Source organism: Heterodontus francisci, chromosome 19 (assembly GCF_036365525.1).
Source record: "Heterodontus francisci isolate sHetFra1 chromosome 19, sHetFra1.hap1, whole genome shotgun sequence".
In the NCBI taxonomy this organism is placed as follows: Eukaryota; Metazoa; Chordata; class Chondrichthyes; order Heterodontiformes; family Heterodontidae; genus Heterodontus; species Heterodontus francisci.
This window is the reverse complement of record NC_090389.1, coordinates 7,977,532-8,004,857: the sequence shown is the minus strand read 5'-3', so window position 1 is coordinate 8,004,857 and position 27,326 is coordinate 7,977,532. Positions and strand designations below refer to the sequence as shown.

General features: G+C 46.9%; 1 protein-coding gene across 8 annotated transcripts in view; it reads left to right on the top strand.

Annotated features, from left to right (window-relative positions):
* cacna2d2a (calcium channel, voltage-dependent, alpha 2/delta subunit 2a) overlaps positions 1-27,326 on the top strand; it is a 1,382,174-nt gene that overhangs the window by 1,134,577 nt on the left and 220,271 nt on the right. For all 8 annotated transcript variants that reach the window (XM_068051351.1, XM_068051350.1, XM_068051349.1 and 5 more), the window contains 2 exons: positions 19,502-19,592; positions 22,821-22,883. In XM_068051351.1, the coding sequence (XP_067907452.1) occupies positions 19,502-19,592; positions 22,821-22,883 (154 nt within the window). The remainder of the gene's footprint in view (positions 1-19,501; positions 19,593-22,820; positions 22,884-27,326) is intronic.

Sequence of the window (27,326 nt, the reverse complement as noted above, 5' to 3'; positions counted from 1 at the left end):
TTTCCTGCGCCTGACCTGACCCGACCCGACTCGACCATCAGTTAACTTACCTTCCGTTTTTCACTTGGTTGCTGATCTGCACAAGCTTAAAATAACTGTAACAAAACCACCTTTCTAGTCAAAACATTACATTAGCAGTGAAGCCACTTACCTGAGATTGAGCGTGTCCTACCCAGCCCGAGCCCGAATGCCGGACCCGGAAGTGCAGCCCGACCCGAACCCGACACATGTCGTCGGGTTCGGGTCGGGTAGCAGGCCTAATCTGTGCTCAGTTGGCTGATCCAAGCTGAGGTGTACTATAATTGGCCTCAACATTTCAAGCCAGTGAGGTTAAAGTCAGCCAAGGTTCCTGCTAGTTTTTTAAATCCTTTCATGGAATGTGAGTGTCGCTGGCAAAGCCAGCATTTGTTGCCCATCCCTAATTGCTCTTGAGAAAGTGGCAGTGAGCCGTGAACATTATCCAGTGACATCTGCCAGCAGTGCAGGTCCGTGGCCATCATTTTTCCTCATTACTCTGTATCCTGGATCTTGTATTTATTACTATCTTCAGAGCCCTGCCATGTTTTTGATATGCCTCGTTCACTGTACCTGAATTCCATCAAGAGTAGGGTACTTGAATTTCAGGCTGTTCTGCAGGTAGGAAACTATGATGCAGTAGGTTGGCAGAAACACCCCTAAAGCCAGAAGATGGCAGTTAGTGTTTGGAAAGATCCCTACACCTGAAACTTACTTCTCCATGGATAATCCAACCTTCTTACACTCCTCTCATACACGGTTACAATATTTAAAAGATTCCAGACAGTCCATAGTACAGACAGGATCATTGGGTACCCCTATAGGATAGCTGCAAGAATGGCAATGATTGAAAGTCACAGGATAGTTGGCATTGTGAAAGACCTGTTTCTCTTGACATTAATTTTCTATCTGCCCTGTCCTCCCACCTCTTAACAAGTTGAAATCCTCCCCTGCCCTCCATATGGATTTTGGTACCATCACTTAGATGGAACTCATTCTATCTGAAAGGTTTCCCCTTGCCCCAAAATTGGTTGCAAGGGTCTAGGATTCTTCTAAGCTACTGTTGAGAAACTTTATCTTAAATGAGGGCAAGGAGTGAGTATGGGGCCAATTTGCTGACACGAGACCGAGGCCACTTTAACTTCTGGCCCCATTTAAATGTGTCAGGCCTGATTCCCAACTGAAACCAGCATCAATTATGTCAGGAAAGTAGGCAGGAGTCAAATAAGCATGCAGGAGTGCCACTGGGTACCCGGGGGAATGGTTCCCAGAAGTCAGGTTGGGGGAGTGGGGCGGTGGTGGTGGGAGGTGGGGAATGGGTTAGGTAATCATGATCAGGGGAGGGAAGCCCAGGGCCCTACATTTCCTCACTCATGCTCCTCCCAGCCCACAATAAACCTTTGTTGAAAAGAAAGATCGCTTAACTTCACAGCCCTCTTCTGGGCGTGCCAGGGTTCCCTGACAAAGCCAGGATACAGTATTAAAATTGAGGTCATCAGACACCTGACTTCTGAATCCCAATGAGGCTTTCACCTGCCTGGGTGAGGACTTTGCTAACTGCCCAAAATGAACCTGCTAAAGTGATGAGTGGTCAATGCTGAATTGTTGCCCATATTTTAAACACCTGTACATCCCATTCTCAACAAACACTGGAGGCTAAAACCAGGCCTTTCAGTAGGATTGGCACATTAGAATACCAACCCACAACAATGTAGAGTAGTTAAGGAAAGATTTTGCTGGTGTGGTGAGTCCTTGAATCACGTAAAGGAGTATGGTGTATGGTCAGTATTGGGTTTATAATCCATATCAGGTATACTGCCAATATCAGCTGTATAGTAGGTATTGGGTGTACCATTCTTATTGGATGTACAGTTATTATTGGGTGTATAGTCTGTATGACTCTATGGCCGGAATTATAACCCCCCCCCCGCCCCACCGTGGGAGTGGGCTTGGGGAGGTGTGGGTCGTAAAATTGAGTGGGAGGCAGGTGGTGCCTTTCCCATCACCTTCCTGCCCCCGCTGCAATTTTACGAGCAGCAGGGAAAGTGACAGACGGCCTACCTGCTCCAGGCCAATTAAGGCCTTTACGTGGCCAATTAATTACCACTTAAAGGTCTCTTCTCACTGTCATTGGTATATTACCAGCAGTGGGTGGGCAGCTCAGTACCTGAGGAGGCTACTCAGTAAAACCTGGCAGCCTCGTTGCGTGCTGGGGGGTGCCCTCCTGATCGGGCACCCTGTGCCCCACAGAGGGCCCCCCCACGGCACAAGCCGCCCCCCCCCCCCCCACACCTCGCCGGGGTCCTGCCAATTGTCCCCGGCGAGGCCCCACACACTTACTTTAATTCCAGGGCCTCTTCCATTGCTGTTGCTCTCCCAGGTGCAGTCCCAGCAGTGGCCACCGCTCCCAGTGCCGCTGCTGGGACTGAGAGCTGCCGGCCCGTTGATTGGCTGGCAGCTCTGGGGGGTGGGACTTCCTGCCTCAGAGGGGAGGAAGTCCCACCAGAGGCCAATTAAGGGCCTGGGCCAAGTAAAATCCAGGCCCGGCGGAGGTGGACTCGCCCCTGACATTTTGACCGGTGGGCAGAGTCTCTGCCCCAAAGTAATATTCAGGCCTATGACTCTACAAGGGAGCAGAAGTAAACAGGGCATATAAACTTCACACTGCACAATGCAGCATAGGTGTCTGCTGGTATCACTGAAAGCGACAGCACAGTGTGTGGGAGAAGTAACATAGGAACAGGGTTGGCCATTCATCCTCTTGAGCCTGTTCCGCCATTCAACTGTACTGGAGAATTCAAATGCTACATCCTTGATTGAGTTATTTGATGAGGTAACACAGAGGGTTAATGAGGGTAATGCAGTTGATGTGGTTGTCATGAAGACCCCCAGCTGCCAAGAATGAGGCATATTAATTTCGCCATATGAACATTAATTTTAAACTGTTGCTGGAGTGAAGAAATTACTTGTTTAAAGAGATCGCCAGACATTTGGCTGGAGAACATTTGCATACTAAGAGACGGTGCTTGGAGAGACAAAGCAACTACTCTCTGATCCAATTAACCCAAATGGGTTTTGATCACCAGACATTGAAGGGGTAAAGAAGCTTGCATTCCAGTGTCTGCTAAGATGGAGAATCCACAAACGCAGGAGGGGTTAAACCAGCTGGTCACATGACTAACCGGCTGGCCCAGGTTTTTTGAACTAGACACATGACAGTTTGAAGACAGACTGCAGATATATTCGTAGTCGTTAACCGGATTAGAGTTAAGGTTAATAAACTTTCACCTTTCTTGTTTAAATCTAAGAAAACCTGTCTAATTTTTTTGCCTTAAAATTGGAAAGCAGTGAACAAGGATTCACTGACGGGGAGCTAAAAAACATGGTATTTTTAAAGTTAAACCTATTACGGTTAAACCAGGCAAAGGCTGAGAGGGAGCCCCTGGACCCCTTTCTCACCTGATCGTAACACGGTGTACATGGACTTCCAAAAGGCATTTGATGAAGTATCATGTAACAGGCTTGTCAGCAAATGTAAAGCCCATCGAATAAACAGACAGTGGCAGCATGGATACGACGTTGGCTGAATGACAGGGAGTAAGAGTAGTGGTGAACGATTGTTTTTTGGACTGGAGGAAGTTATATCGTGGGGTTTCCCAGGGGTAAGTATTAGGGCTACTGCTTTTCTTGATATATATCAATTGCATAGACTTGTGTGTGCAGGGCGCAATTTCAAAATTTACGAATGACACAAAACTTGGAAGTATTGTGAATTGTGAGGAGGATAGTGATAGACTTCAAGAGGACATAGGTTGGTGGAATGGGCGGACATATGACAGATGAAATTTAATGCAGAGAAGTGATACATTTTGGTAGGAAGAACAGGAGAGAGAATATAAAATAAAGGATACAATTCTAAAGTGGGTACAGAAACAGAGCGACTGGAGATATATATGTACACAAATTGTTGAAGGTGACAGGGCAGGTTGACAAAGCAGTTAATAAGGCATATGGGATCTTGGGCTATAAACAGAGGCAAAGAGTACAAAAGCAAGGAAATTATGGTGAACCATTATCAAACTCTTGTTCAGCATCAACTGGAGTATTGTGTACAATTCTGGGCACCACACTTTAGGAAGGATATGAAGGCATTAAGAGAGGATGCAGAAAAAATTTTGAGAATGGTTCTCAATGAGAATGGTTCGAGGAAGTTATGTTGATAAATAGGAGAATCTGGCGCTGTTCTTCTAGAGAAGGTTGAGGAAAGATTTAATAGAGGTGTTCAAAATCATGAGCAGTCTGGAGAGAGTAGATAGGGAGAAACTATTTCCATTGGCGGACAGTCGTGAACCAGAGGACAGGTTTAAGGTGATTGGCAAAAGAACCAAAGGTGACATGAGGAAAAGCTTTTTTACACCATGAGTGGTTAGGATCTGGAATGCACTACCTGAGAGAATATAAGAAATAGGAGCAGGAGTAAATTATTCAGCCCCTTGTGCCTGCTCTGCCACGCAATGCGATCATGCTGATCTTCTACCTCAACTCCACTTTCCTGCCCACTCCCCATATCCCTAGAGTCCCTGAAAGATCAAAAATCTATCGATCTCAGTGTTAACTATACACAATGATAGAGCATCTACAAGCTTCTGGGATAGACAATTCCAAATCCAAAGATTCATAACCCTCTAGGTGAAGAAATGTCTCCTCATCTCAGTTCTAAGTGATTGACCCCTTATCCTGAGGCTCATGTTGCAGATTCCCCAGCCAGGGGAAACAACCTCTCAGTGTCTACCCTGTGAAGCCCCTTCAGAGCCTTGTATGTCTCAATGAGATCACCTCTTATTTTTCTAAACTTCAGAAAGAATGGGCCCAATTTACTCAGGCTCTCATTGTAAGACAACCGCCACCCCTCCCCTTTTTTTCCCTTTCCTATCTAGCCTGAGCACCTTGTATCCAGAAATATTTAACCTCCAGTCCTACCCTGCTTTGAGCCAGGTCTCTGTGATAACCACAACATCATATTTCCACATGGCAATCTGCACCTGTACCTCACCAATCTTATTAACCACACTCTGTGCATTCACATACATGCACATTAACCCTGATTCAGACTTTATTACTTTCTCCCTTACTCTGACCCCACCTAATAAATTACTATTCCCTACTCTCGTGCTGTCTATCTCCCCCAGTATTCTGTGCACCTTGGTATTCCTCTCTGATACTTGCTCCTGGTTCCCACACTCCTGACAGGTTTTGCTTCCCTCCGAACTGAGCTCCCTCTCAGGTTCCCATCCCCCTCACAATTTAGTTTAAACCCTCCCCAACAGCACTAGCAAATCTCCCTGCGAGGATATTCGTCCCAGTCCTGCTAAGATGCAGCCCATCCATCCTGTACAGGTCTCACCTGCCCCAGAACCAGTCCCAATGGCTCAGAAATCTGATACCATTCCTCTGACACCAGTTCTCCAGCCACGTGTTCAATCACTCATTTCTCCTATTCCTTTGCTCACTTGCACTGAGACTGGGAGTAATCCTGAGATTACAGCTTTTGAGGTCCTGCTTTTTAATCTCCTTCCTAGCTCCCTAAAATCTGCTTTCAGGACCTCATCCCCCTTTTCACCTATGTCATTGGTACCAATGTGGACCACGACCTAGGTCTGTTCACCCTCCCCCAGAAGAATGTCCTGCAGCTGTTCTGTGACATCCTTGACCTTGGCGCCAGGGAGGCAACACACCATCCTGGAGTCACGTTTACTGCCGCAGAAACGCCTATCTGTTCCCCTGACTAACAAATCCCCTATCACTACTGCTCTTCCAATCATCTTCCTCCCCTCCTGTGCAGCTGAGCCAACTGTGGTGCCACAAACTTGGCTCTGACTGAACTCCTCTGAGGAACCATCACCCTCACCAGTATCCAAAATGGAAAACCAATTAGCAAGTGAGATCCTATCAGGGGACTCCTGCACTACCTGCCTAGTTCTCTTAGACTGCCTGGCAGTCACCCATTCCCTATCTGCCAGCATGCTCCAAACCTGTGGTGTGACCACCTCCCTCATGGATGCACAACAGTGACTCCAGCCGCCACTTGAAATTCCGAAACCTGGAGCTGAAGCTTCTGCAGCCAGTGACACTTCCTGTAGATGTGTTTGTCTAGGACACATGGTGCGTCTGTGACTTCCCACATGCCACAGGCTGTACATTCCACTGGCAGAGCTGCCCTGCCATACCTTAACTTTCAAGCCCCTAAATGGGCAAGTGTAAATGTAATGAATGAAAAGCATTGTTTGTTTGCTGCTGATCACAAAATCCAGGCCTTAATGCATTGGATACCTAGACTCAGCCATACTTTTTCGTGTTCGAATGAAAGGTCACAGACTTGAAACGTTAACTCTGATTCTCTCTCCACCGATGCTGCCTGACCTGAGTGTTTGCAGCACTTCATTTTTATCAGTTTTTCCAGCTCAGGTGTAGGTCAATTTGCTGACCGGTTCTGGTCTCAATGATGTATGACCTTGGAGTTTCAGCTTCACCAATAACTTTTGCTGGGCTCCAGGTTTTCATGATTGGATCCTGTACCTGTACAGTTTGTTCTTGCAACAGCTCAGGTAGGGATTTAGCATATTTGTTGAAGTGTTGCTCTCCTCTTACCTGTGCTTCAGTGAGTTGTTGTCTCACTTTCTCCTGGTCACTTGGAGGATGTATTTTGCTTGGCGGAGTTGTCTTATATTTTCTTCGATTCAACAGCTCTGCAGGTGATGTCACATCAGCCTTGAGAGGTGTGGATCAAAATGACAGTAAAGCCAGGTTTGGGTCTTCCTTTGTCTATCAGCATTCTGCAAGGGTTCTTTTGACTGTCTGGATGTGTCTTTCTATAAACCCGTGTCCACATGGGTAGTGTGATGATGAGGTGATGGTGTTGAACCCAAACTATTCAGTGAATTACTTAAATTCTCTGGAGGTGAATTGGGTGCCATTGTCACATTAATCTTTCAGGAATCCCTTGCTCAGTGAACAGAACATACAGCTGTGAGGATTGCTGTAGCTCTCAAGTCTTTCACCTTCTGGATAAAAGGGAACTTTGAGTAGTAGTCTGCGACTGTGAAATACCATTCTTGATTATGTGTGAATAAATTGGCTCCTACAGTATGCCATGGTCTGGGTGGTACTTCAGTAGCTATCATCTCCTCTTTCTGCTGTGTGTTTCTGTACTTCTGGCATACATTGCATGTAGACACCATATTTTCATTGTCTTTGTGAATGCCTATCCAGTACACAGCTGATCCGGCTCTGAGCTTACACTTCTCCATTCCCATATGGCTTTCATGTTTCTTCTCCAGAAGCTCTTCCTGCATTGTTTTGGGTATGATTATTCTGGATCCGACCAGCAGAACACCATCTTCTCGTGAGATGTCATCTCTGACAGACCAGTACTGCCGTATTGCTGGCTGTCTTTGCTGTATCTTATCAGGCCATCCCTGGATCACTTTCTGAGGTAGTATCTGTAACTCCTTGTGTTTGCTGGTCTCATCTCTAATTTGATTCAGTGGTGTTACGTTCACCAGGTGATTAATCTTTATACCTTGATATCTCATGTTTCTCCTTCGCAACTACTGAGATGGGCACCATTTCTCTTCCTGGCTTGTACTTCAGCGTGAAATCCAAACACTGAAGCCTCAAGAGTAACTTCTGCAGTCTTGCTGGTGCTTTTGTTATGAAAGTGCTTCTATATTTTTTATTAAATATAGTTTTTGAGGACTGTGAAGATGGATTCATTGGAAGGCTGAATATTTCATAGAAGCTGGACTTTGTTGTTGACAGTGCATTGAAAGGACACTGAGATGTTGTTTAAAAACAGCCTTGCTGGAAGTCCTGTGCTTTAAGCAATGAACAACAGAAACCTTGGTGACCTGGGGAAGATGTTTACGGAGAGGTGACAGGTCAAGATTTATAGGAGTCAGGAGGCTTGACTCTTGAGATATTATTTTTGGTTTTGCTTTGAACAGTGTGTTGGGGTGTGAACTGTTTTGAAGAGAGTTGGAGAAAACCAGCCAAGAGAGCAGCCACCATCAGCTCACCCTCTTCCATCTCTTTGAGAACTTCCTGAGAATCAAGTGTAAGAAATAGAGAAACTGATGCTGCATTTCCCCTGAAAAGCCTGCCAGAAACTCCTGATGCTGCATTGCGCCTGGAAAGCCTGCCAATCTGATCCTCAATGTCGCCTGAAAAGAACTGCTCGAGAAAGATCCCAGTAATAGCCGTCTACACATATTTGGGACGCCAGACCAAAAAGGGACAACTGACATTTTTCCATTTTTTTTTTCAAGAATTGGCAAGCATTTGGCCAGAGTATTCTTTTCTGGGTTTTTTTTGTAACAGACCTCCGCAGAGAGAATTTCTGTATTTTTTCAGTGTGTGAGAGTTTGTGTGTAGAGAATTTAAAAAGGGGAACTTTCATATTTCAATCTGTGTGTTAATGGTTTGCCTCGTTACTTGTTATGTCTTGTTTTATAAGAAACTGATAATTTAGTTGTTTATTAAAGAAACCTGGTTGATCTATTTTATTCTGGGATAACGAGTAGAGTATATGATTAGCAGCATCAGTAACTGGGTAAACATTTAAAAAAAAATATATGTTGTGACCTGTGGAGAAGTGGAACTAGAAAAGACAGTGCACTCCTCCTGCCTCGGTCATAATACTTTACATAGATTTTTCTTGTAGATCTGCTCCAGAGGCTGATGATCACTCTCTATTATGAACTTTCTCCTATAGGTATATGTATAGACCTTCTCACATTCATACACAACTGCCAAAAGCTCTCTTTCTGTGTTCGCGTATGTGGTCTCAACTGAAGTTAGAGATTTGGATGTGAAGGCTATTCGCTTTCCCTCTTGTACCAGGGCTGCTCCCAGTCCTTTTGCAGAGGCATCTACTTGCAGAGTGACAGGTTTCTTTCTGTCTCCTTGCATGCTATCTTTTTGAGTTTGTTGAAACTCCTGTCATGTGACTCTGACCACTGGTCCTCTACATATTCTTTCATCAGCTTCCACAGGTTTTCTGTGTGTTCAGACATGGGAGGTATGAAAGAGCTCATGTATTGGATCAAGCCAAGGAAACTTCTCTTACCTCTTGGAGGTTCCAGTCCAGAGATGGCTGAGATTTCTTCAGGACGCGGCTTGACACCGTCGGGTGTGTACGTCATTCTGAAAAATTCTGTCATTGTTCCTAATGCATTTGTCTGCATTTAGTTTGATCCCAGCTTTCCTGGTTCTCTCCATGTCTTCATGTAGATGATAGTCATGATCTGTTCCATCTACATCATATATCTGAATATCATCAGCTATGCTGACTACTGCTTTACATCCTCGGTATATCTCAGCTACTTTCTGCCAGAATACATCCTGGCTCACTTTAAGGCCAAAAGGTAGACGCAGGAATTTAATCCTTCCAAAGAGTGTGTTGAATGTTGTCAACAGAGAAGATTGCTTGTCTAGTTTCATGTTCCAGCAGCCATGTCTGGCATCAAGCTTGCTAAAAACTTTTGTCCCTGCCAGTGTTGGTGTGATCTCTTCCAGTGTTGGATAGGGTAGTGATCCCTCTTTATAGCTTGATTAAGATCTTTGGGATCCAGGAAACTTCCTTGCCATCCATTTGGCTTCTCTCTCACCACAATGGAATTTACCCAATCTGTAGGCTCTGTGACTCTGGTGATCACCTTTTCTTCCATCTCTTGGAGCTCTCTTTCAAGATTTCTTTTTAGTTCTACTGGTACTTTACTTGGGGGATGAATTACTGCCTTCATCGCTGGGTCAAAAGTGATGTGATACTCAAAATCTTCGAAGCATCCAACTATCTCATCAAAACACTCTGCGTACATTTGCATTATATTAGATTACATTAGATCTCCTTTGCTTCCGATTGGAGGGTGCTATTCAATGGGTGTACGATCTTCTACCCTCATTGTTGCATCCTTCCCCTCATGATTTACTGAGATCATCTGCAGCTCTTCACAACTGTTCAACCCCAGGATAGCAGGACCATCTGTTTCAGTGATGTAGAACATACAGTTAACTTCTTTTCCTTTATGATTTGGGTTCTTCCTAACTGTTGAACCTCAGTTCCCTCATATTCCATTAGCATGATGCTGTTCAGTCTCAGAGCACCTTTCCTTGCATAACTATTTTCTTCCAGATTTTCAGGAAAGATCTTCTGGTATAGTCTCAGGGGAATGATGTTACTCTGTGCTCCAGTATCAATCTTCACCTTCAGATTTATCATTGTGGACTTATTTCTCACCTTCTTCCATATCTGAATGGTTGTGTGTATTTCTTTTCTCTGGGAACTGTCACATCCAGACATTTCATGCAGTTGTATGGTTCCTATGTCTATCATGTTCTCAAACACCTCGCCATCTTCCAGGGTATGGATATTTTGGTTTCATTTCCTACTCATTCGCCCTGTTGCTCTGTCTCTGGTGATTCATCTACCACCTTCTTCTCATGTTCTGCAAATCTTTACAATGCAATCTGTTATGACCAGCTGAGAAGGGGTCTAGGGTGTTCCCTCTCAGCCTTTGCCTTTCGTAACAGGGTTTAATTTGAAAACGCTGTGTTTTTAGCTCCCCCTTAGTGAATCCTTGTTCACTGATCCAATTGTAAGGCAAAGAAATCAAACCAGTTTCCTTAGATTTAAACAAGAAAGGTAGAAGTTTATTCATTTTAAACTCTAATCCGGTTAACGACTACGAATATGCGGCGCGACCACGCTAGCATGTATACACGATAAACACACATGCAGATAGAAACAGAAAAAGTGGAAGCAATAAAGGGGAAATGTTTGAGGCAATATCCAGTAGTTAAAGTCCTTTAAGTTCAATGTGGAGTCTTTGGTTGCCAGTAAGTCTTGCAATTCGTTGGGGCCCAGTTCACGCTTCAACTTGTTCCGATGTAGGGGTCTTTTCTCTTTTGAGGTTTACGTGTCTTCCGTGGGTCCGGTGGCTTGGGAGAAAGCAAGAGAGAGAGGCAGCCAGGAGAGAGACTTGCTTGTTCCAGCCTCAGTTGCAAAACTGTCTGAATTGAAACTGTCCTGTGGCTAGTTCAAACAACCTGGACCAACCAGTAGGCATATGACCAGCTGGTTTAACCAGTCCTGGCTTTGTGGATTGCATCATCTTAGCAGGCCCTGGAATGCACTTCCTTACACTTTCAATGTCTGGTGACCAAAATCCATTTGGGTTAATTGGAGCAGGGAATAGTCCTTTGTCTCCACAAGTAGCGTCTCTTAGTATGCAAATGTCCTTCCAGCCCAGTGTCCGGTGATCTTCAAACAAGTCATTTCTTCACTCCAGCAACAGTTTAAAATCATATGACAAAATTAATATGCCTCATTCTTGGCAAGTGGTTTGCATGACAGATCATTAATTAATCCTGCTTCATTACACTGTGCCAGCTCTGAAATAGTCTGTTCATTTTTTTTCCCACAATGTATTGTTCGAAGAAAGTGTCCCGAATAAACTCTATGACTGTCCTCAAGCCGACCTTTGCCAATTTGATTTGTCCAATTTGAAGATTAAAATCACTCATGATTATTGCAGTACCTTTCTTACAAGCCCCCATTATTTGTTGATTTATATTATGTCCTACAGTGTAACTACTGTTCGAGGGCCTATAAACTACTCCCACCAGTGACTTCTTTCCCTTGCTATTTCTTTTCCTTATCTCCACCCCAAACTGATTCTGCATCTTGATCTTCTGAGCCAAGATCATTTCTCACTTCTGTACTGATCTCACCTTTATAAACAGAGCTACTCGACCTCCTTTTCCTTTCTTCCTATCCTTTGAAAATGTCAGATACCCGTGAATATTCAGTTCCCAGCCTTGATCACCTTGCAACCACGAGCTGAATTTAGTGAGGCTGTTTGAAGTGGGAATGGAGGCAGGGGGAGCCGGAGAATAACATCGGACGCACTCGCCTGGAAATCTGATGTCATGACATCGGTTCCGGCTTTAGTCATCGGTGAGAACGTTACATGCAGGTGTCGCTGTCCTGACATGACGGGATTACCATTTAAACTTTTGAAGTTAGTTCTCCTACATTTGCTTGTAATTGTAAGCGATTCAATGGGAGGCTTGGGATTAAGTGGTCGACGGGCGGCTTTCATGTACCTTTCAATTCCTGGCCATTGAAACGTGGCGAGGCCTCGATGCCGTGCTGGGAAGGCAGCCATTACCAACATTGGATAGGGCAAGAGGGGAGAACGGAGACCATTGTCGGCCTGCAGTGTTGTGCACTCTGCATGTGTGGTCTTGGGTGATTGGCACAGGTGGCCATGATCTCGGGTAGTCAGCATGGGTGACCATACTGCTGGGCGAGAGGGTTGGCTAACAGCAAGACTCGGTGCTGAGGGCCATCAGCACGTAAGCTGAGAGGAGTAGCCAGAGCAAAGATGCTAAAGCAACTGTGTCTCTGCAGGGACAACACTCTGGAGGCCTGGCATGTGTCTCATATACCCTATCTTTGTGGACCCCCATGGCGTGATGCAGCACCTCGAAGGGAGGGAGGGAGGGCCAGGAGGCAAAAGACAGTCTCATACTTATCACTTCCAGCCGCCATGATGGCCTCTCAGAGTGAAAGCAATAAAGACTTATCTAAATGCATTCAGTCTGTCGCCTCCTTTCTGTTTGGCTTCCATGCCTAGCCCCCAGCTTAACCACATGCTCTGGCCCATGTGAGAGGCTTACCAAAGGAGGGCTGTGCCTGCACTGGCAGTCCACTAAGGGAGAAAGGTGAAATCTGCATCTCACAATTAAGGCATCAAAGAGTACCCATTTTCCACAATGAATGTTAACTTCAATAATAAAACTTTATAACAGAAAACAAATGGCAAATGTCAAACACTCATGAAACTCCTATTGTGTCTAGTGGTTTTCTTTACAGGTTTGAGTGCTTCTACAAAGTGCAATCCCTCCGCTAGCAGCTGGGCTGGGGGCAGGCTGCTGATTATGTTGCCCCTTGGCCTGTGATGACTTTGGTGGCTGTCCTCTGGCTGCCTGAGGCCTGCAGGGCCCTGGCTGCCTGAGTGTTTCCTGCATAGGTGCAAGACTCTCCTCAGGCATCACAGCTACAGGAGCTGGCATTGTACTGGTTCCAGTTGACTGTTTGTACTTATTCCAGTTGTAAATTATATTGGTTACAGTTGTGACCAGTTAGACTGGTTTTTGGCTCAACTCATTCCGTTTGATACCATAGTATTAACTTGTGAAAAGTGTTGCTATAAATACCACTAATAAGTGAAAATAACCTATGTGGATTGTGCTGCGGTTATGCAGTGCAGCTAAAGACACTCTTGACTGCGCTGTTCGTTTCAATTTTAATTGTGATGCAGAAAAACAAAAAACACAGTTAAATCACAAAAAACAAATTAAATACAGTGCAGAAATCACGAAATAAGTGAACACAGTAGTTAAACTGCACAAACATTAAGTTACAGCTGTAATCAAAATACAAAATGTAAACATTAATTACATTTCAATGTTTGATGGTTCGCCGGATTTTGGTCTTCTATTGAGTTCTTGTATTTTCACGGAGATGTAATTGTTCGTCTTACTGAGCTCTTTCTTGACCGATTCCTCCCTCAGCCCCTGGGTTTGGAGGCGATGTGTGAAGTATGCTGTAAATAAGAGAAAAAGATAAAGTCACAGGCTTCTAAAACAGCTGAGCTCCTGTTGAGAGAATTTTGTGATGTTCTGAACACTAATTAATTAACTACAGACTCTACGAGGGCAGATAATGGTTCAGTCTCACTGAATGACTTAAGTCATGATGGAGGCAAGTTTAGTACTGCACCAAATGTCACAATGATACATCACCGACTGCTGAAACCAACAATGATTATCGAATGTTATGAACATTAATTGTAAGAATCATTACCTTGCCATCAATTACAGTATATAACTTGTTACAACCAGTTGAGAAAGGTGTCTAGAGGTCTTTTACTTTCTTCACCTGGTCTTATTGTAACAGGGCTTAATTTTAAACATGCTGTGTTTTGAGCTCCCTCTTTGTGAATCTTTGTTCACAGCTTACCAATTATAAGGCAAAGAAATGAGCATAAACAGGCTTTTACTGTGCTTCGAGCTCACTGTAGGGTCCTTGATTGTTGTTGGCTTGCTTTTCGTTGGGGCCCAGTATTCTTCTTAAACCTTGTTCACTGTAGGAGACTTTTCTCTCTTGGGGTTCATATATTTTCAATGGTTTCCGAAGTTGGTGAGAGCGAGATGAGAGCAGACGGGAGAGAGGTGTTCTCAGTCCAGGAGCTAACAGCCTTCTGATTTTAAATTCCCTGTTGGAAGTTCAAATTCAAAAAACTCCAACTGTCAGCTAGTCATGTGACCAAACTGGTTTGACCACTTCTTCTGTGTACTGAGGAAGCAAGGACTGGATCCCTTGTTCCAACACTGTCTGTTACTATGCCACCTCCAATGCATTCACATCCTTCCTTAAATAAGGAGACCAAAACAGCACACAGTGATCTCCTCCTGAAACATAAGATCCATGAAACTGTCCTACTCCCGGATGCTCCGCAGCGACTCCAGCTATCCCTCAAGCTTGGAAATCCTGAACTCAAACTCAAGAAGCTGGAGACACTTCCTTAATTAAATTGCCTCCAGATCTGCTCTGTGCTAATATTCTTATTAATTCAATTACTGTGATACTTAACCCGATTGAAATTCTATTAATTAATCTAAGCTGTAAATTTAATACAGTACTTGATAGATTCCCGGTGCTAGTTTAAATGACTACTCTAGATTAGAGAGAAAAAAAACCCTAAAAAGCTCACCAATTACAGAATCACAGAACTTTTGCATCACAGGAGACCATTTGGCCCAAAGTGTCTGCGCCAGCTCTCCAAAAGAGCAGTTTACCTAGTGCTGCTCCCTGGCCTTCTCCCTATCACCCTGCACATTCTTCATTTTCAGATAACAATCCAATTCCCTCTTGAATGCCTCAATTGAACTGCCTCTACCACACTCTCAGGTAGTGCATTCCAGATCCGAGCCACTCGCTGCATGAAAAAGTGTTTCCTCGTGAGTCCATTGCTTTGATTGCCAACTGCCTGAAATCTGTACCCTCTTGTTCTTGATCCCTCCACAAATGGGAACAGTTTTTCCCTATCTACAATGTCCAGACCCCTTGTGATTTTGAATACTTCTTTCAAATCTCATCTCAACCTTCGCTTCTCCAAAGTAAACAGTCCCAACTTCTCCAATCTATCCACATAACTGAAGTTCCTCATCGCTAGAAACATTCTTATGAATCTTTTCTGCATTCTCTCCAATTCCTTTCCTAAAGTGTGGTGCCCAGAATTGGACACACAAAGTGTCCTGGAGTTCCCATATTTCAAAGAATGTGCACTCCAGAGTTTGGAGCAGCCCTGCTTTTCCTCTAAAAGATAATAAACCTTGCTACTGCTAATAAACCTTGCTGTTGGACAAGTGCAAGGGATGAGGCTCCTCTAATGCTACCTTCTGGATCTCAATAACTGCCTCGCTTGCAGTCACACCCTTCCGTCTCTGACCACGGACCAAATCTGAAGTAATATAAGGGGTGTGATTGCCTCCTGGAACTAGGTGTCCGGGAAACTTTCTCCCTCCATGATGCATCGCAGTATCTGAGGTTCAGACTGTCGCTCATCAACATTGAGCCAAAGTACCTCGAGCTGTAGACTGCAGATGTGGTTGCAGTGGATCACGCTAATGTCCACCAGCTCCCACATGCTACAGCTGCAACATATCACCTGCCCTGCCATGCCTTGTTTTTATTTAACTAATTACGTTTTCAAGTTTTGAAATATCACTCAATGAATTTGTAGTTATATCAAGTAGTGTAACTAGTTAAGCTATAAATTAAATACAGTACTTATATCTCCCCAGTCTTAGTTTAAACTAATGCCCTAGTTTAGAGAAAAAAAGTAAAACTCACAAACCAATTACCTACCTGCTTACCTAATTAATGCCTCTAGAAGGATCATGTTTACTCCTGCAGTGCTGTGAGAATGTGACACAAGGTTTGAAGGATCTCAATTACTCCTGCAGTGTTGTGAGAATGTGACTCAGGGTGTGAAGGATCTCAGTGGCTCCTGCAGTGTTGTGAGAATGTGACTCCGGGTGTGAAGGATCTCAATTACTCCTGCAGTGCTGTGAGAATGTGACTCCGGGTTTGATAAAGCACATTGTTCCCTCCTGCTGGGATGCAATCATTTGAGGTAGCGTTTCTCTGAGAGCCATGATGCTACTTATGTCACAATATTCACCTATTGCTCTGACTCCTGTACCGTCCTCGCTTTGTTGGTTACTCTAGATCAGTAAAAGGACCCCTGTTACAGGCAACAAGTTTCTCCTGTCATGCTTATTTCAACTGGGCCTGACATTCGAAATAAAACTACAAGACTGGGCAACATTGCACTGTGTAGCATTTAAGGGGTTAAATCCTAGTACATTGTGTGGGCATCACCAACAATGGAAGCTCCTGCAGATGTTTGGAGGGAGTGCTACTATGAACCACTATGTGCAAACTTCAGACTCTATCTTGTAACACATCCTTCACCTGTGTGGTAAACAAAACATGTTGCGAAGGTTCTGGATCCTGTTGTGTTGGTACAGTGCCTTACAACAGTAAATGCAATGGGTTTTATCGATAGAAGGCATGCCCACTCAATCTAAACTGTTACGGACAGGTGGTAAGTGGTGTGGGTGACTTCCACTTTTCACCTCCCACTGACTGCAATTGTGTTTTGTTAAAAATTGTGCATTGGTCCCTGAATGTTTTTAGGTCAAATAAACAGCAAATGGCAGGTTTTCTCATAGGGTTAAAAAAAGGAGGATAACTATTTATTTTTAAACAATTCCTGAAATGGTTGCAACCTCCATCCACTCATGCATTCACACACACATTCATACCTAAGAATACATAGCGAGAAAAGGGTAGGATGCAATTAAAGTCCAAGGCGATGAAAGAGTTTGTGGTTTACAGAAAACTGTTGAATCTTCTTGGGAGGAAAGTCTTTTTAAAGGGGCAGGCCTGGTTGTTTATGGTCTTGAACTTGAGGAGGTATTGTAGAGTTCTAGTGGTTACAACTCAGCATAAAGCTGGTTGTGAAAATTTGGTTACCTTCACAGATGGAGAGTCTGAAAGTCGCTTTGTAATGTCTCTGCTGTAGTGGCTGTTCAAGTTGTTGTTCAGCAAGGTTTCTCTTGCTTAGCTGGATCTCTCTTACAGCCTCTGGCTGGAAGTTGGCTTTCTGTGTCTTGGCTTGATCTCTCTCTCTCTCCAGAGGGCTACCTTTTAAGGTAAAAATCCATCACATTTGACTTTCTGTTAGGTGTCATAGGGCCATCTCCCCTGGTGTGACCACACAATTGACCATGATATGGAAACCATGGCAATCTATTGATGTCTGAATGGGGACCATTCTGTTATAATGGTGCTACTTCAAACCGATTTATTTTGGTTTTGGGCTGAGAGTAAATCTGCCTCCAGAACCTTTTGTTAGTTCATTCATGTAGATAGGAGTCATTAATATGCAATGGTGCTCCTTTCAATTTCAATGGGTTCTGCCCAGATCTATTTCAGATGAAGTTAACAAGTTTCATCCTCAACAGGCGGAGGTGTGTATTGTCAATACAGGGGAATTCACCTGCCTGCTACTCCATTTTGTCTGTGGTACAAGTGCCCATGTTCTTGTGGCTCAGTTTAATGGTTGACTTTTTATTTTCATAATTCCTCATCATGGCTCCTTCCGAGCATAACAAAACATTTCAGCACATGTAGCAGATTGTCTGGTCTGTACCAGGTCTCTCCGATTCCCCACGCTCACTCAGAACCAATTAGCTGGCTTACAATGACTGCCAACCATATTGGACAAATGAGGTCTCACTACAGATAGCACTACGACAAAGATGTTCTGTTCTGTGTTCCTGTAATATCTGGTTTTGTGCTGCTGATGAATGTAGGAAGGAAGGGTTTGTTCTAAAGATTTGTGATTAGAGTGCTGGTGCCCTGGTGATCTCACTGGTTAGCCTGATGACAACCCTAATGTAGTGACCCTGTAACCTCACTGCTTAACCTAACCCTAACCCAGTGTCCCTGTAATATCACTGGTTAACCATAACCCTAAGATCATTACCCTGTGCCCTCACTGATTAACCATAATCTTCATTGTTTTACCTCACCAATGGTTTGTGTGGGTCTAATCTTTATTTCAAGTGAGCGATCACTTTTTCCATCCACAGTTGGACTATTGAGAAGTGGCAGGAATGTCTGGGAAGAAGTTGTTACGGACAGGTGCAAAATGGTGTGGGTGGCTTCCATTTTTCACCTCTTGACTGACCGCAGAAAGTGCTTTCACAATAGCATTTTAGTTCACATAAACAGACAAATGACAGGTTTCCTCGTAGATTAAAAAAAAGAAAGTTAACCATTAAATAATTCGCAACCTCACCCACTCATACATTCACACACATGCACACACATAATAAAAGATAGAGAGTAGAGGTTAGATTGCAATTAGAGTCTGATTGCTATATAGAGAGTTCACTTTGAACCCTTCTTGGTTTTCCGGGTGGAATTTTTAACAGCATTGCAGGCCTGAATGTTCCTTGTCCTGGAATTGATGAAATGTTGCAGACTCCTTTAGTTAAAACTCAGTCCGTAGTTGGTGGCAGAAGTATTGGTTCAATTTCTCAGATGGTGAGTTTTCAAGGTCACCTTGCAATCTCTCTGTCCCAGTAGTTGAAAGATGGTGCTGGCAGGACTTCTTGCTTAGGTGGATTGATCTCACAGCTTTTCTGGCTGGAATGGCTTTCTGACCTTCTCTCAGAGAAATCTCTTTTTTCAAGAAAAACCCTTGTCAGGCTGGGTTTTGGTCAGGTGACCATAGATGCTCCCCTGGTGTGTCAATTGAATGTCTTTGAATGTGGGGCCATTGTTACACAATGGGGTTAGAATGTGGCTTATCTTTGATAAAGTGGTATTATTTCTCACCTAGTATCTTGGCTTTAGTGTTTAATTCACCGGTTCATTTTTACACTTCATAATCATATTTCATCACTATTCCCTCGGTGAGCATGACAACATTATCAGCAGGGGAACTGTAAGCATGATCCCACAGATCTGGAATCTGATTGACCACCACCCTGTGTTCACCAAGTTGCACCTATTTGTGGGTTTTTATTCACTGAAGTTGCTGCCTTTAGATCTGTCAGCTACTCTTGCTGTTTGTAATCTATTAGTGTTCCCTTTTTACCAGCTCACAACACAGTCAATGTTGCTGTCCTAGTCATTACAAGGGAGCAGGCACAAGGCTCTCATTTGACCATTGAAGAGTTAATGTGAGAGGCTGAAGATCTCATAACCTCTGTGTAGATTTCCGCAGGGCCGAGTCTAGGAACCTCTCACTAGCACTCACAGTTTGTCTCCCTGTTTTTCCAGGTGAATCGGACCTGATCTATAATCTGATCCTGGATTCAGGGATTACTGCCAAATTAGTGGAGAAAGTCTGGAAGAATCACGACTTGCACACGTAAGTTCTTGGTCCTGCTTGAGTCATTGAGGCAGATGAGAAAAAGCACTCAAAGTCATTGCCACAGCAGAAGGCAGAAGTGAGAGTATCAAGGCTACAGAGAGTGACAGTCACTCCATTCCTGACAGCAACAGAAGACAAACAAGGAATGAACTAAAAATGCTTTGTTTCAGTTCCTTGATGACTTAGTTAGTTAGCTGATTTTTAGAAACAAAGGCAGTTCCCAACTCGATTCCTGAGCTGTGCTGAGTCAGATGTCAAATTGCATTGGCAAAGCTTCACATAACAGCAGCAACTTGTACTTATACAGCACCTTCAACAGTGTAAAATATCCCAAGAAGATTTTTCCTGTCTACGCTGCTCCTGCATAGACAATATCATCATCTGAATCTCTGTTACACCTAGATTGCTGGAGATTGCATTGGACTATGGGGATTTTTTGATTTGTCTCTTTACCATTTCTGTGCACTGAGCAAATACAGGGTGAAATTTCTGAGACTTCAGTCCTTGTCACCGCTGCAGCCAACTCTTCTAAAAGTAAATATTTTGGTCTCTGCATGTGGAATGATATTTAGTGGCAAAACCAATAGAACAGTCAACGACAGAGGCCTATAAATAGGACAGGCCAGGCAATGATCCCTGCCTCGGAACAGATAGGTCCAAGGCCCACTGAATATGGGGGGAGGGACTGGGCTGGTGCACATAAGAACATAAGAAATAGGAGCAGGAGTCGGCCATTCAGCCCCTCAAGCCTGCCCCGCCATTCAATAAGATCATGCCTGATCTGTCGCAGGCCTCAACTCCTCTTTCGGGCCTGCTCCGCATAACCCTTGACTCCCCGAGATTTCAAAGATCTATCTACCTCCTCCTTAAACACATTTTGTGACCTAGCCTCCACAACTGTCTGAGGTAGAGAATTCCAGAGATTCACCACCCTCTGAGAGAAGAAATTCGCATCTCAGTTTTAAATGTGTGACCCCTTATTTTGTAACTATGTCTCCTTGTTCGACATTTCCCCACCAGTGGATGCATGCTAGGCCTCACAGGCAGCTCACTGGTGAATCTGATTTGAGTTTTGAACCCCTGTGTCGCCGGCAGTGACCCTCAGGTAGGTCTGGGTTGGGGAGGTGATGGGGGTGAGTGAGAATGGGAGTTGACAATGGAACTTCAGCATTGCAGTGGAGCCTGGCTCCACATTCCGGTAAGTATTTTTTTTTACAACTTACCTTTTTGGTGACAGCCTGCAGTCCATTAGGCCACATGTAGATCTTGTTTTCCAAAAAGGCAGCCAGCCTGGTTCCAGCATCGTTCAGGGCAGACCAATTTTGGTAAGGAGGCCTTAAGCAGGCATGAGGCCTTATGTTTGCATATGTAGAGGGCCCAATGGTTGTTTCAGGCACTGGCCCTGGGCACCTCTCTTTCTGACTCCAACAATGTGGTGGGCGCTGCACATCTGTCCTGGAATGTATGCACATATGCCACCCTCCATATTGAAAATAAAAGCAAAATACTGCAGATGCTGCAAATCTGAAACAAAACAAAAAAGTGCTGGAAATATTCAGCAGGGCTGGCAGCATCTGTGGAGAGAGAAGCAAAGTTAACGTTTCAGGTCTGTTTCAGTTCTGATGAAAGGTCACAGACCTGAAACGTTAACATTACTTCTCTCTCCACAGGTGCTGCCAGACCTGCTGAGTATTTCCAGCACTTTTTTGTTTTGTTTGGAGACTTGGGTGCCTGTTTTATGTCTGTAAGATGGGCGCTCTGTTAACCAATTTCTAGCCAGTTAGTCTGAGCACTGGGACAGGTGTACACATGCAGAAAGAGGCAGGTAGAAAAATTGCTGAAATGAAAACATGGACAAAGCAAAATTCACTATTGTTCAGTCTGCCTGAGCAAGTTTATCAAAAGAAGCCCCACAGCATTTAAAACAGCAGAAACCTTAAAACTCATGCAGCTAATTGGTCTCAAAGTGCTTCGTGAGCCCTCCTGAGCTCATCTGGGATCTTTAACCCATCAGATAAGCAAGTATTTACCTTATGCATGGTTACGCTAAGCTCACTCTGTGTTCACTTTGGACCAGGGAAACAGTGGCCGGAATTTTATGGTAGGCGGACGGGAGCCGGGCACCGACTGAAAAGACGGTGGCGAACCCACGTCCGCCTCGCCCGGGGATCTGACCCATATTTTGCGGGTCCCTGGGCTTCAATTGGTGTGAGGTGGGACTTCCACCTGCTTGAGATAGGAAGTCCCGCCTAATAGAGCTGCCAGCCAATCACCGGGAGCGGAGGCCATTGCTGGGACTGCAGCCCAGCATGAAGGAAGGATGCCTGGGAGCCAGGTCGGCAGGTAAGCCTTTGTTGTCTCGTCGGGGGTAATCAGTCGGGCCCCGGTGAGGCAAGGGTGGTCGATTAGGGGGAAGGGGGGATGTGTTAGGTCTTGGCGGTGGTTGGGGTAGCGAGGGTGGCCCTCCATCGGGCACAGGCAGGGTGCCCAACCATGAGGGCCATCCTGGGATGCTTGGAAGCCACGTGGTTTTGCCAGGCGGCTTCTTCGGTTCTCGGCCGCCCAACCAGCCACACGTAAAATTGGCAAGGAAGTGGGCGTATGCCCTTAAGTGGCTGTTAAGTGGCCACTAAGGGACTTGATTGGCCTTGGGTGGGCGGGCTGTTTTTCACCCCCCGTCGCCCTATATAAAGTGGCGGCGGATGCGGGAGTGGGTCGGGAAGGCCTCCCGGAGCCTCCTGCTCCTTTTTACGCCACCCTTCCTGCCACCATCCTGCTCATCGGGGTGACATAAAATTCCGGCCAGTGTTTTTAAAGTCATTTGGTGCAAGAGGATTAAGGTGAGGCACACACAGGAAGAATCAGTGGGAACATTCAAATATATGCCTTTCAGAACTAAGAATCCACTGATGAATGTGATTTTGTTGAACTGAGTATTAACTCAATTTGTTTTTATCCCCTTCTCTCTTTTTCTCACTTGCCCCCTCTTTCTGGGTCTCTCTCTGTCTCACTTTCTTTTGTGTGTGTGTGTCTTACTCTCTGTGTCTATATCTCACTCTCTGTATTTTTTGTACGTCTCTCTCCCTGCATTTCTATCTGTTTCTCTTCATTTTATCTTTCCATTTCATTCTTTCTCTATCTTTCTGTCTCCTTGTTTCTGTTTGTTTCACTCCTGGTCTTTTGTCTCACTCACTCCCTCGCTCTCCCTCACATGCACAATTTTAGGCTGGGTCTGCTTGCAGTTTTTGTGGCGACTGATGGAGGAATCACAAGAGTTTTCCCAGCCAAGTGAGTATCCATTTTCTCTCAAAACTGGAACTTCTTAGTGTGAAATCGGTTCAAAGTCACATACCTGTAAAGAGCTTAAAAAGTCAGATTAGTGCATGACTGCAGAGACATGATGATCTGATTGGGGCAAACTCCTCCTCAGAATTACACTGCCCCTTGGAGTGACCAGCCCTTGAATTTACACTGCCCCTTCAGGTAATACTTCCCCTTGGAATTGCCACATACTGCCCCCCCCGCCAGTGTTACCACACAGTCCACTCAATGCCCCTCAGGGTTGCACTGCCCTTCAGAGTTACTGCACACTGACCCTCAGAGTTCCACTGCCCCTTCGAATTACTGCACACCACCCCTCGGAGTTAGACTGCCCCTCGGAGATACTGTACACTGACCCTCAGAGTCACACTGCCCCTTGGAGTTACTGCACACCTCCCCTTGGAGTTACCTTGCCCCTCGGAGATACTGCACACTGACCCTCAGAGTTACTGTACACTGCCCCTCAAAGTTACACTGCCCTTCAGCGTTATACTGCCTCTCTGAGTTACACTGCCCCTCGGAATTACACCGCCCCTCGGAGTTACACTACCCCTTGGAGTTACACTGCCTCTCGGAGTTACACTGCCCCTCTGAGTTACACTGCCTCTCGGAGTTACACTGCCCCTCGGAGTTACTCTGCCTCTCGGAGTTACACTGCCTCTCTGAGTTACACTGCCCCTCAGAATTACACCGCCCCTCGGAGTTACACTACCCCTTGGAGTTACTCTGCCTCTCGGAGTTACACTGCCCCTCGGACTTGCACTGCCCCTCTGAGTTACACCGCCCCTCGGAGTTACACCGCCCCTCGGAGTTACATTGCCTCTCGGAGTTACACTGCCTCTCGGACTTACACTGCCCCTCGGAGTTACTCCGCCCCTCAGAGTTACTCCGCCCCTCAGAGTTACACTACCCCTCAGAGTTACACTACCCCTCAGAGTTACACTGCCTCTCGGATTTGCACTGCCCCTCAGATTTACACTGCCCCTCGGAGTTACATTGCCTCTTGGACTTACACTGCCCCTCAGAGTTCCTCCGCCCCTCGGAGTTACACTGCCCCTCGGAGTTACACTGCCCCTCGGAGTTACACCGCCCCTCAGAGTTACACTACCCCTCAGAGTTACACTGCCTCTCGGATTTGCACTGGCCCTCAGATTAACACTGCCCCTCGGAGTTACATTGCCTCTCGGAGTTACACTGCCTCTCGGAGTTACACCGCCCCTTGGACCTACACCACCCCTTGGACTTACACTGCCCCTCGGAGTTACACCGCCCCTCAGAGTTACACTACCCCTCAGAGTTACACTGCCTCTCGGATTTGCACTGGCCCTCAGATTAACACTGCCCCTCGGAGTTACACTGCCTCTCGTAGTTACACCGCCTCTCGGAGTTACACCGCCTCTCGGAGTTACACCGCCTCTTGGAGGTCCAACGCCCCTCGGAGTTACACCGCCTCTCGGAATTACACCACCCCTCGGACTTACACCGCCCCTCGGAGTTACCCTGCACCTCGGAGTTACCCTGCCCCTCGGAGTTACACCGCCCCTCAGAGTTACACTGCCCCTCGGAGTTACACTGCCTGTCGGAGTTACACCGCCTCTCGGAGTTACACCACCTCTCGGAGCTCCAACGCCCCTCGGAGTTACCCTGCCCCTTGGAGTTACACCGCCCCTCAGAGTTACACCGCCCCTCAGAGTTACACCGCCCCTCGGAGTTACACCGCCTCTCAGAGTTACACCGCCTCTCGGAGTTACACCGCCTCTCGGAGTTACACCGCCTCTCGGAGTTACGCCGCACCTCGGAGTTACACCGCACCTCGGAGTTACAACGCCCCTCGGAGTTACAACGCCCCTCAGAGTTACAACGCCTCTCGGAGTTACACCGCCTCTCGGAGTTACACCGCCTCTCGGAGTTACACCGCACCTCGGAGTTACACTGCCTCTCGGAGTTACACCGCCTCTCGGAGTTGCACCGCCTCTCGGAGTTGCACCGCCCCTCCGAGTACACCGTCCCTCCGAGTTACACCATCCCTCGGAGTTACCCTGCGCCTTGGAGTTACACCGCCTCTCGGAGTTACACCGCCTCTCGGAGTACACCGTCCCTCCGAGTTACACCATCCCTCTGAGTTACACCGCCCCTCGGAGTTACACCGCCTCTCGGAGTTACACTGCCTCTCAGAGTTACACCGCCTCTCGGAGTTACACTGCCTCTCAGAGTTACACCGTCCCTCCGATTTACACCGTCCCTCGGAGTTACCCTGCGCCTCGGAGTTACACCGCCTTTCGGAGTTTCACCACCCCTCGGAGTTTGACCGCCCCTCGGAGTTACACTGCCTCTCGGTGTTACACTGTCCCTCAGAGTTACACCGCCCCTCGGAGTTACACCGCCCCTCGGAGTTACACCGCCTCTCGGTGTTACACCGCCTCTCGGTGTTACACTGTCCCTCAGAGTTACACCGCCCCTCGGAGTTACACAGCCCCTCGGTGTTACACTGTCCCTCAGAGTTACACCGCCCCTCGGAGTTACACCGCCACTCAGAGTTACACAGCCCCTCGGAGTTACACCGCCCCTCGGAGCGACACCGCCCCTCAGAGTTACACAGCCCCTCGGAGTTACACCGCCCCTCGGAGTTACACCGCCCCTCGGAGCTACACCGCCCCTTGGAGCTACACCGCCTCTCGGAGTTACACCGCCCCTCGGAGTTACACCGCCTCTCGGTGTTACACTGTCCCTCAGAGTTACACCGCCCCTCGGAGTTACACCGCCTCTCGGTGTTACACCGCCTCTCGGTGTTACACTGTCCCTCAGAGTTACACCGCCCCTCGGAGTTACATCGCCCCTCGGTGTTACACTGTCCCTCAGAGTTACACCGCCTCTCGGAGTTACACTGCCTCTCAGAGTTACACCGCCTCTCGGAGTTACACTGCCTCTCAGAGTTACACCGTCCCTCGGAGTTACCCTGCGCCTCGGAGTTACACCGCCTTTCGGAGTTTCACCACCCCTCGGAGTTTCACCGCCCCTCGGAGTTACACCGCCTCTCGGTGTTACACTGTCCCTCAGAGTTACACCGCCCCTCGGAGTTACACCGCCTCTCAGAGTTACACAGCCCCTCGGAGTTACACAGCCCCTCGGAGTTACACCGCCCCTCGGAGCTACACCGCCCCTCAGAGTTACACAGCCCCTCGGAGTTACACCGCCCCTCGGAGCTACACCGCCCCTCGGAGCTACACCGCCTCTCGGTGTTACACTGTCCCTCAGAGTTACACCGCCCCTCGGAGTTACACCGCCCCTCGGAGTTACACCGCCTCTCGGTGTTACACTGTCCCTCAGAGTTACACCGCCCCTCGGAGTTACACCGCCTCTCGGTGTTACACCGCCCCTCGGAGTTACACCGCCTCTCGGTGTTACACCGCCTCTCGGTGTTACACCGCCCCTCGGAGTTACACCGCCCCTCGGAGTTACACCACCTCTCGGTGTTATACTGTCCCTCAGAGTTACACCGCCCCTCAGAGTTACACCGCCTCTCGGTGTTACACTGTCCCTCAGAGTTACACCGCCCCTCGGAGTTACACCGCCTCTCGGAGTTACACCGCCTCTCGGTATTACACTGTCCCTCAGAGATACACCGCCTCTCGGTGTTACACTGTCCCTCAGAGTTACACCGCCCCTCGGAGTTACACCGCCTCTCGGTGTTACACCGCCTCTCGGTATTACACTGTCCCTCAGAGATACACCGCCTCTCGGTATTACACTGTCCCTCAGAGATACACCGCCTCTCGGTGTTACACCGCCTCTTGGAGTTACACCGCCTCTTGGAGTTACACCGCCTCTCGGTGTTACACCGCCTCTCTGTGTTACACTGTCCCTCAGAGTTACACCGCCCCTCGGAGTTACACCGCCTCTCGGAGTTACACCGCCTCTCGGAGTTACACTGCCTCTCGGAGTTACACCGCCTCTTGGAGTTACACCGCCTCTCGGAGTTACACCGCCTCTCAGAGTTACACCGCCTCTTGGACTTACACCGCACCTCGGAGTTACACCGCCTCTCGGAGTTGCAGCGCTTCTGGGAGTTACACTGCTTCTCAGAGTTACCACTGCCCCTCAGAGTTACACTACCCCTCGGAGTTGCACCGCCCCTCAGAGTTACACCGCCTCTCGGAGTTACGACGCCCCTCGGAGTTACGACGCCCCTCGGAGTTACACCGCCTCTCGGAGTTACACCGCCTCTCGGAGTTACACCGCCTCTTGGAGTTACACCGCCTCTTGGAGTTACACCGCACCTCGGAGTTACACCGCCTCTCGGAGTTGCACCATCCCTTGGAGTTACCCTGCGCCTCGGAGTTACACCGCCTCTCGGAGTTACGACGCCTCTCGGAGTTACACCGCCTCTCGGAGTTACACCGCCTCTCGGAG